The sequence below is a fragment of the Nymphalis io genome, chromosome 28 (assembly GCF_905147045.1).
Source record: "Nymphalis io chromosome 28, ilAglIoxx1.1, whole genome shotgun sequence".
Lineage (NCBI taxonomy): Eukaryota > Metazoa > Arthropoda > Insecta > Lepidoptera > Nymphalidae > Nymphalis > Nymphalis io.
The window spans coordinates 1350828-1361343 of record NC_065915.1 but is presented as its reverse complement, the minus strand read 5'-3'; the positions used below and the strand labels follow the sequence as shown (position 1 = coordinate 1361343).

Sequence of the window (10516 nt, the reverse complement as noted above, 5' to 3'; positions counted from 1 at the left end):
CGCCATGCTGAGGATGGACGTTTGCTGCGACCTTAGTCCAAGGGATTACATCGAGGCTATTATAAAAACAGCTTCACGAAAACTCGGAGTTCTGAACAAGGTGCGGCGTTTTTTCACGCCGCAACAACTGTGCCTGTTATACAAAACACAGGTACGGTCTTGCGTTGAATATTGCTCGCATCTTTGGGATGGCTCCGCTAAGTACCTACTGGAGGCCTTGGACCGGCAATAATATGCAGCGACGTGCAATACGCATTATTGGCGACGTAAAGGTCACAAACACCCTTGAACCTTTACAATTGCGTCGCGAGATAGCAGCACTGAGCGCTTTCTATCGACTGTATCACGGCGAGTGCTCTGAGGAATTATTCTCTCTAATTCCTGCTTCCCCCTTCCTTCTTAAGTCCACGCGAGCTGGTTCTCGATGTCACCGCCTAACTGTGACATCAATTCCATCGCGCACAAAGAAATTTGGCAACTCCTTTCTTTGTCGCACTACTAAAAAATGGAATTCTTTACCAGCTCACATGTTCCCCTCCTCTTACAGCCCGGGTTCCTTCAAACGAGGCGTGAAGAGGCATCTTGCAGGCCGGCAAGGCGGTGACGGCTAGTACAGAACATTCTTCCCGACTGTACTGGCCGTCGTCGCGTTTGGACTCTACTACCACTTACCATCAGGTGGAGTAGAGTCATTTGCCATCTCGGACATATAAAAAAAAAAAAAAAAAGTTCTATGGGGGAGGCTTTCGTCCAGCAGTGGACGGCAAAAAGGCGAAAAAAAAATGTTTGGGATACTGGTGGTATTTAAAATTAATTAAACGCGAAATATTTTATAACAACATTCATTGATCAATCATCATCATCATCATCATCAGAATCATTGTCACCATCATTTTCCATAGCGCGTGCTTTAATCTTAGCTTCGAGTTCCTTCGCCGGGTTAAAAACACCACTAGTCTGGGCGTTACAAATAAAACACCTCGTTGACTTCTTATAGTTCTGCAGCGCGCATTTCTCGCAAAAATAATGTTTACATCTACAAAAAAATAATTTACTTATTTAAAATAATAAGGAACTCACACTTAGGTACATACTGACGGGACGGAAAATGTGCCATCCGACGGTAAGTGGTCACCACCACCCATAAACATTGCCTAAGAAATATTAATCATTCCTTACCCTAAGAACTAAGATGTTATGTCCCTTATGTCTGTAGTTATACCGGCTACTCACTCTTCAAACCGAAACACAATCTATGTATTGCTATATATTATAATATTCAATAAATAAAATTGTATGTTACTTTCGACGAGCCGGTTGGCGTGTTTGGTGGATGCTTGCCTTTCACGCCGAAGGTTGTGGGTTCGATTCCTACCCAGGACAGCTATTTGTGTGCATGAACATGTCTGTTTGTCCTAAATATGGGTGTAATTAACTATATAAGTATATATTTACAGAAGAAAATTAGTATATGTAGTATATCAGTTATCTGGTTTCCATAGTACAAGCTCTGTACAAGCTTAATTTGGAATCAGATGGCCGTGTGTGAAAAATGTCCAAGGATATTATTATTATTGTATGTTTGTCTTCTAGTTACATAAACCACTCATCCGATGATGAAAATTTACATATTTATCCTAGAATATAAACATTTTATATAGGCCCTTATTATAGTAAATAGTAATAACACATAAGGCACAGACTAACCTGGTCACTATGGGATCTTTGAAGCTGTCCCTACATATAAAACATTTGAATGGTAGTTCTTCATCACTCTCTATTTCATAGTCCGATTCCCCCTCTTTATTTTTGGTTTCCTCCATCTCCAATTGCCATCCGTGCTTATAATCTGATCTGTCGTGTAAAAACTTACAGGAATCTGCAAGAAATATAAAATAAATTAAATATCGAAACTTATTATAAATTCGAAAGTAACACTGTCTGTATACTGTAAGACTGTATGCCTTTTTTTTATAGATAAGGAAGGCGGACGAGCATATGGGCCACCTGATGGTAAGTGGTCACCAAACGCCCTTAGACAATGGCATTGTAAGAAATATCAACCATCGCTTACATAGCCAATGAGCCACCAACCTTGGGAACTAAGATGTTATAACCCTTGTGCCTGTAATTACACTGGCTCACTCACCCTTTAAACCGGAACACAACAATAACAAGCACTGCTGTTTTGCGGTAGAATATCTGATGAGTGGGTGGTACCTACCCAGACGAGCTTGCACAAAGCCCTACCACCAGTATGTCTGTTACGCTTTCAAAGCTAAACTATTAAACCGATTTTGATGAAATTTGGTATGAAGCAAGTTTGAACCTCGAGGAGGGCCATAGGTTACTTTTTATACTAACACCAGCTCCTCTTCCTTAATACGTGGACGAAGCCAGTACTATTTTATAGTGGTCCTAATTATTGTGTATTTTATAAAAGTATATAGTGCATAAAATGTTATATATATAAAATGTTATATATCAGGTTTACTGGTGGTAGAGCTTTGTGTAAGCTTTGTGCAATGGTAGGTACCACCCCCTAATCAGATATTCTACCGCAAAACAGCAGTACTTGATTGTGTTCCGGTTTGAAGGGTGAGTGAGCCAGTGTAATTACAGGCACAAGGGGCATAACATCTTAGTTCCCAAGGTTGGTGGCGCATTTGTGATGTAAGCGATGGTTAACATTTCTTACAATGCTAAGTCTATGGGCGTTGGTGAGCATATGGGCCACCTGATGGTGGCCCATATGCTCGTCCGCCTTACTATTCTATAAAAAAAAAGGTTGTTAATATACCACTCGTGGTGAAGGCTCTAATTGAGAAGAGACTGGAATTTCCTAATTCTCTATTTTTTACTCATTAAAATACATAACATAGGGTTAACATTTTATTATCTGTACCAGTTGGTTAGATACAACTTGTAATAAAATTACATCTGGCCATTATAGGACAACTGTCATGGTAGCACTTTTTAAAAAATTGGAGAAATAAACAAATTAATTATATTTTTGTATTAAGATTATATCCGATAATCGGACAATAAATAATGTTACATTGACAATAGTGTCTTATTTCTGACCAGCTTAAAATAATAATTAAATAATTAATATTTATATTATTAATGCGAACGTTTATCATTTAGTTCCACAGATAATACATACCTCCAAAACCACAGTAACCAGTCTCCTTATAATCTTTGCAAATGTCAGGTTGATAGTCCCATCTGAAAGGAGCATATTAAAAGTCAATACATAAGTATTACATCGTGTATACTGTATACTTTGTTGCTATTTGTACAAAAAAATTAAACTGAAGCGTCTATCTGTGATTTTATAATAACTGCATATTTTCAATTTAACATAGTTATTAAACATAATAATGACTGCCTCATTGGTCTGGTTGATGTAAGGCCGCAGACCCGGAGGTCCTGGGTTCAATTCCCAGGTCGGGTCAGTAAAAAGTTATTGGGTTTTTCTATCAGAAAATTCTCAGTAGTAGTCCAGAGTCTGAAAGTTGGAAGTGTGTACACTCCCGTGCCTCGAAAAGCACGTAAAGCCGTTGGTGCTGCGCCTGAACTCTTTCCGGTAGTGTCGGATTGCCGTCCCATCGGATTATGAGTTAGGGAATTGAGAGTGCACCTGTGTTTGCGCACACACTTGTGCACTATAATATCCCCTGCATAGTTGGCTAATCTCTCTTGAGACTGGCCGCCGTGACCGAAATCAGTCTGGAGGCCATTATTATTATTATAGTTATTAACAAAATTTAACAAACTGGTAACAGACAAATTTAACATCGAATAACGAATATTAATAGGAGTTACTATAATATCACCTGACAGTAGATCTTAAATTGGCCGGAGCTCTGATGGGGCCTTTCCTCACAAAACCGGAACTCGCATTACCGATAGCCGTATCTTGTTTTTTATAATATCGAGCATAATTATTTATGCCTCGGTATACCTAGAACAAAAGAAAAATTATCATATAAAATATTTTTATATCTATTTATCTATCATTAGAGAGTTCGGTCCTCCTGGCTGGCCTAGGTCAGTCAAGGTACGGGCCTCGGGGTTGCCCCCTTTACCCGGGCTGCTCCTCCTCGACGGCTTTGACCGTCGCGTCATTTCATTCTGGCCCAAAGGGCCAGGGTCTCTGTGACCCAGTGGCTGTTATTTAGTCGGTTGTTGCATAATACTGTGGCTTCTCAATCCGGTGATTATTCTCGGTTATCCTATCGTTAGTCCAAATCGTCGTCGTCTTCTACATATGTATTCTATAGTTATTAAATATCTTATAAAAAAGCGAATGAATGCTACTAGATGGCGCTGTAATACATTAAATTCTATTTTTTTTTTTCATAACATAAATAAGCAATACACAATACGAAGTGTTGCTGTTTATCATAAAAAAATTTATTGGTTTTATACTCTGGGCAACATTGATTAAGTATTTTATGTCTCCAGCAGCCAACAAGGCATTGGACAAACAATCTGTGCCCTGTTAAGCTAAGAATTAAAATAATTAGCTTGATTGCCAATTATGGTTATAACTAACATATTTTTTTCAATATTATCATTGATATTTGCAATTTACTGTTTGAATTTAATTTATTATTATCGTTATCATTTTGTCATATTATTTAAATTGTTTTTTAGTATTATACCCAAGTGTTAAGTTATAATTAATCGCTAGATATTTAAAGTTTGTTTGGATTAAAGTTTGTTTGGATTTGTTTGTTTGATTTATCCGTGCAGTGACGGAGAAAGAATACATTTCACTGCCCCTCTCTTTCCCATGGGTGTCGTAAGAGGCGACTAAGGGATATCTGAGCGACCATCTGCTCACCTGGTGGTAGGATGCTAACATCCGCCTGGCTTGTTACCACCGTACGCATGGTGAAAAACTCGTGAAGTGGCTTGCAGCCGCGTTTCGAGGTCAGCCAGCGTACAGCCAGAGCCCGAGCGAGTATTGCCGCGATGGGTGTTGGTCCGGTTGGAGACGGCTGTTGAACCAATGCCGGGGGAAACTGTATTGACCTTCCGGTCAGGGAGACCCGAAGAAACGGCTGTTCCGCTGGCCGCCCGTGGCATAGTACAGGGGCCCGAGCGTGCCTAACCAGCTCGTGAGGCTGCCCCACCAGGCCACGCATAATCTCGGGGTGGACCGTCGTGCCGGTTGGTGACCGGTAGGTGGGGTCCCGGCGGCCACTTCCGGGGGGGTTCGGGGGCCCTTCCGTCCGGCGGGTCAGTGTATTTTTCCTTTTGGCAACCACTTGGGGAAACACGCCTCCACACTTTGCCCATCCCTATCGTGGCAATACATCGCTCGCTTCACGTCTCTTTTCCATTTAATTTCTCCCAAATGGCGCAACAAAAAAGAAATAACGGTCGTACAGCGGTGCTCACCCCCACCATACCCTCGCTGTTTGAGGTCGAGTTCTCTAACATCCGAGGACTCCACACTAACCTCAACGCTGTCCACCACCATCTCGAGACAGCACGGCCAGCAATGTTGTTTCTCACGGAGACACAAATACTCCGTCCTGCCGATACCAGCTACCTTAATTATCCCGGCTACACGCTTGAAGAATCCTTCAAAGCGAAAGCCGGAGTATGCTTGTTCGTCAGGACGGATGTTTGCTGTCACCGACTGCGCTGCTTGGAGGACCCCTCCTTCTCCATGTTGGTGGTACGTGTGGACCTGGTTCGTCAGAGCCGAGTCTACGTGTGCCTCTACAGATCCCACAATGGTGACTTGGAGACAAGCCGACTATTTGACCATCTTAGTCGGGTGGCAGATGCTGCGCAAGAGCAATTTCCTAACGCGGAATTGGTGTTTTTGGGGGACTTTAATGCTCACCACGAATCCTGGTTGAAATCCCTCAAAACTGACCATGCTGGAAGGACTGCTCATGCTTTTGCTCTCACACATGACTTGACCCAACTGGTTGATCAGCCCACCAGGATCCCAGACATTGATGGGCAAGCACCTTCTCTACTGGACCTTCTGCTGACTTCTCACCCGGTGGAATATCAGGTTGTGGTTCAGGCTCCTCTTGGCTCTTCGGATCACAGCCTTATTTCTACCAGAGTGCCACAGGCCAAGCTGCCGCCACTAGCGGTATGCAAACGTCGCGTTTGGCACTATAAGTCGGCGGGTTGGGACGGTATGCGCGATTACTATGCGTCGGTCCCTTGGAAGGAACGTTGCTTCAGTGGGAATGACCCGACAGCTAGTGCCGCTGCTGTTGCTGGCGAGATCATGCTGGGAATGGAATACTACATTCCTAGCTCAGATCTCGTCAGTAGGAGTACGCGTAACCGTTGGTTCACTCGTGAATGTGCCGATGCTGTATCAGCTAAGCAGGCGGCATATCGCAAGTGGATCAACGGCTGCATTAGCGGGGCATCTAACATTGACTCACTGAAAGCAAACTATAATAAAAATTCCAAGTCCTGTAGAAAGGCATACACGAGAGCGGATGCACAGCGCATTGTACAGATTGGTCATGACCTTGTTTCGCATCCTAGGGGCTCCCGTAGCTTCTGGCGTCTGACCAAGTCTGTGCAAAACAATTTCTGCCAACCTTCGCTGCCACCGCTCAGAAATCCGGACGGATCGCTAGCTCACAGTCCGCAAGAGCAAGCTGATCTCCTGGCTAAACTCTTTGCCGACAATTCCGTCATCGATGATTGTAGTGCACTGCCACCTACAATACCTGCATGTGGCCATACGATGCCTGACATTAAAATCAGGCAACGTGATGTGCGTGCGGAGCTGCAATCACTTGATGTACGGAAAGCTAGCGGTCCCGATGGAATACCAGCCATAGTGCTGAAGAAGTGCGCAGCGGAGCTGTCTCCTGTGTTAACGCGCCTGTTCCAACTTTCTCTCTCTTCGGGAAGTGTGCCGGAGGCTTGGAGAAGAGCTAATGTGCAAGCGGTTCCCAAAAAAGGGGATCGGTCTGACCCGGCAAATTATCGGCCAATAGCTATCACCTCAGTACTTTGTAAGGTGATGGAACGGATTTTAAACAACCAACTGATCCATTACCTAGAAGATCACTGTCTAATTAATGATCGTCAGTACGGTTTTCGACCAAAACGGTCCACAGGTGATCTTCTAGCGTACGTAACACACCTCTGGGGTGAAGCTATCGACAAGCATGGAGAATCGTTGGCTGTCAGCCTCGATATCTCCAAGGCTTTCGACAGGGTCTGGCACAGAAGTCTTCTCTCCAAGCTACCGGCATATGGTCTGCCTGCTCAGCTATGCACCTGGATTGCCAGCTTCCTACACAAGCGTAGCCTTCGTGTTTTAGTAGATGGTTGCGCTTCACAATTCTATGTAGTGAATGCTGGGGTCCCCCAGGGATCTGTGCTATCTCCCACACTCTTTCTTTTGCATATCAATGATATGCTCTCCCTTGGGAACATACATTGCTATGCAGATGATAGTACAGTGCATGGTGGATACCACGGACGCGCAGTGGCTGGGCGGGCGGAAACTGAGGAGAGGCGGGAGAATCTTGTCATTGAACTCGATAGGACGTTAGATCTCATCGCCAAATGGGGCTCTGATAATCTTGTTGAGTTTAATGCCAAGAAAACACAGGTATGCGCTCTCACGGCGAAAAAGTCAACATTTTCCCCTCTTCCCTCCCTCTGTGGTACTCCGCTGGTGATGCAAAGCAAAATCGCCATGCTGGGGATTGACGTTCGCTGCGACCTTAGTCCAAGGGATTACATCGAGGCTGTTATAAAAACAGCTTCACGGAAACTCGGAGTTCTGAACAAGGTGCGGCGCTTTTTCACGCCACAACAACTGTGCCTGCTGTACAAAACACAGGTACGGTCTTGCGTGGAATATTGCTCGCACCTTTGGGATGGCTCCGCTAAGTACCTACTTGAGGCCTTGGACCGGTTGCAGCGACGTGCCGTACGCATTATTGGCGACGTAAAGGTCACAAACACCCTTGAACCTTTACAATTGCGTCGTGAGATAGCAGCACTGAGCGCTTTCTATCGACTGTATCACGGCGAGTGCTCTGAGGAATTATTCTCTCTAATTCCTGCTTCCCCCTTCCTTCTTAAGTCCACGCGGGCTGGTTCTCGATGTCACCGCCTAACTGTGACATCAATTCCATCGCGAACAAAGAAATTTGGCAACTCCTTTCTTTGTCGCACTTCCAAAAAATGGAATTCCTTACCAGCTCACGTATTCCCCTCCTCTTACAACCCGGGTTCCTTCAAACGAGGCGTGAAGAGGCATCTTGCGGGCCGGCAAGGCGAAGGCGGCTAGTGCAGAACGTTTTTCCCGTCTGTACTGGCCGTCGTCGCGTTTGGACTCTACTACCACTTACCATCAGGTGGAGTAGAGTCATTTGCCCTCCCGGCGATATAAAAAAAAAAAAAAAAAAAGGAGTTACCGAGGTAGTACTACTACTTTACTGTGTTACTTGTAGAATAAAACTATATCCATTAGTTTTATTCTACTGCTGGTGGTAGGGCTTTGTGCAAGCTCGCCTGGGTAGGTGCCACCCGCTCATCAGATATTCTAACAGACCGGTATTGTTGTGTTCCGGTTTGAAGTGTGAGTGAGCCAGTGTAATTACAGGCACAAGGAACATAACATCTTAGTTCCCAACATTGGTGATAATGTAGGCAATGGTTAAAATTTCTTACAGTGCCAATGTCTATGGGTGTTGGTGACCATTAACCATCAGGTGACCCAAATGCTCGTCCAACTAGCACCTTTCAATGAAAATAAAAATTAAACTAACATTCAATATAATGTAATTTGATCTTGAACAATGTTAAACATTTTTTTAAATACAGAATAGTTTATTATAATTGATTGTTAGTGAATTGAATATATAAATCGGAGTATCAGTAGAGACATTATGTAATTCCATCTTATATTGCAATCTGTCGATGATGTCCAACCATGAGATGGCTGCCCGGTTTACTTCCCTACAGAGTGACATAACAACGAAAAGTATGCAATCACGCTCTTCTAAAATTTAATCGTCTAAATCAATGGCAGCCCTACAGTCTCACTGTCATATAAATAAAATATAAATGTTATTCTGTTATAGTTGTATTAATATGTACCTTGTCATCAGCTTGACCTTGTAATTCATCGTTTATTTTCTGTGACTTCTCAAATATAGCTTGGGCGTCTTTGTCCTTTTCAGTATCCATTTCATATGTAGCTGTTGCATTTTCTCTTTGTTGTAATACTGACAGTGTAGTTGTTGGTTTATCCTGAAATAATTGTTGATTCTGTATTCATATATCATAATATATATTTGACTGATGATGAAAAAATTCTAACAGAAGTATCCATTTAAAAGCTTTACAGCAGTGTGTTGAAAGCTTTAAGCTTATAAAGATAAATATATAATAGCCCAGCATTGGGCAATTTTCACAGGCAAGTTACTTTTAATTCTATATAAGCACATAATAAGTTCAACAATTATAATATTATAAGAATTATAGTACTGATGTTATGTATACTCACAGATATAATAAGTAATAATTGATTTTAATGATTGTATAAAAAAAATGCGAAAAAATGCTTACATTTTCCTCATCATTACTACTAGCATCGTCTAATACAACTCGCTTGTTCTTTTCCCCACCAGTTGTTTGCACATTTGGGTTCGCTTTTTGAGGTCTCTTAGTCGGTAAAACAACAGTAGGTTCATCTGAATCTGAACTGTTTTTTTCTGTAAATTTATTTAGAAACACTATTTATCTGTGTTCCATGTTTTTTTTTTCTTTTCTATCGTGTGTATTGGAGCGCAAAATATTCTGCTATGTCACGTATAAAATAAATGATTCCATGTTTTAAATTGTTAAATTACGTTTATAGAAATTTTGTCACAATTTTTTTTTACTGTACAAGATAAAAGGGCATAGGCAAAGGCGATTTATATTGTAATTTTATCAGTCAACTTTAACAATGTATGTACGTAATTGTTATTAATAGCTTTATTAAAGATTAAATTGCAATACATAGTTTACCTTCTGAACTTGACGCTTTTCTTTTTCTGCCACCTCTAGTCTTTAAGTTTCGTTTTTTGAACGTTACTACTTCAACATCTGACATATTTATACAGAATATTTATGTTATATATTGGTTTTTAATAAAAACAAAAACTATTAACTTACTATTACTGTTTGTAAATAAAATAGTTTGACTTTTAGAGGTTATATTCGGATTCACGTAATGAATTATGACATGTTCATAATTAATGTCAGTGAAAGTGATACATCGATTTTGTAACGTATCGATTTCTATTTGAAATCAGTTTATTTTACATTTCTTTTTCGTTCTATGTTGTTGAAAGCTTAGAATACAATTTTAATTAATGTCACATGAAAGCTTACAAATAAATATATTCAACAAAAATATTTTTCAATTAGTTAAATTTCAAAAACTCTTTTATATTTTTAAATTTAAAAGTATTTTTGTTTTAAAAAATGGGAATTGCTTCTAAGCAGC

General features: G+C 41.4%; 1 protein-coding gene across 1 annotated transcript; it reads right to left on the bottom strand.

Annotated features, from left to right (window-relative positions):
* Positions 1–271: 271 nt before the first annotated feature.
* Positions 272–10218, bottom strand: LOC126779298 (E3 ubiquitin-protein ligase RNF113A). The gene is made up of 7 exons (XM_050503293.1): positions 10036–10218; positions 9592–9737; positions 9121–9273; positions 3840–3967; positions 3167–3228; positions 1708–1879; positions 272–1036 (listed from the first exon to the last, which is right to left on the bottom strand). The coding sequence occupies exons 1-7, from the start codon at positions 10118–10120 to the stop codon at positions 850–852; spliced, it is 933 nt and encodes a 310-aa protein (XP_050359250.1). The 5' UTR covers positions 10121–10218; the 3' UTR covers positions 272–849.
* Positions 10219–10516: the final 298 nt, after the last annotated feature.

Excerpts from the sequence above, each read along its gene's own strand:
- LOC126779298 (XM_050503293.1), bottom strand. The coding sequence starts at position 10,120 with ATGTCAGATGTTGAAGTAGTAACGTTCAAAAAACGAAACTTAAAGACT. Across the intron at positions 9,738-10,035 it reads AAAAGCGTCAAGTTCAGAAG|AAAAAAACAGTTCAGATTCA; the intron begins GTAAACTATGTA and ends ATAAATTTACAG. Across the intron at positions 1,037-1,707 it reads AAAGATCCCATAGTGACCAG|ATGTAAACATTATTTTTGCG; the intron begins GTTAGTCTGTGC and ends ATTTTTTTGTAG.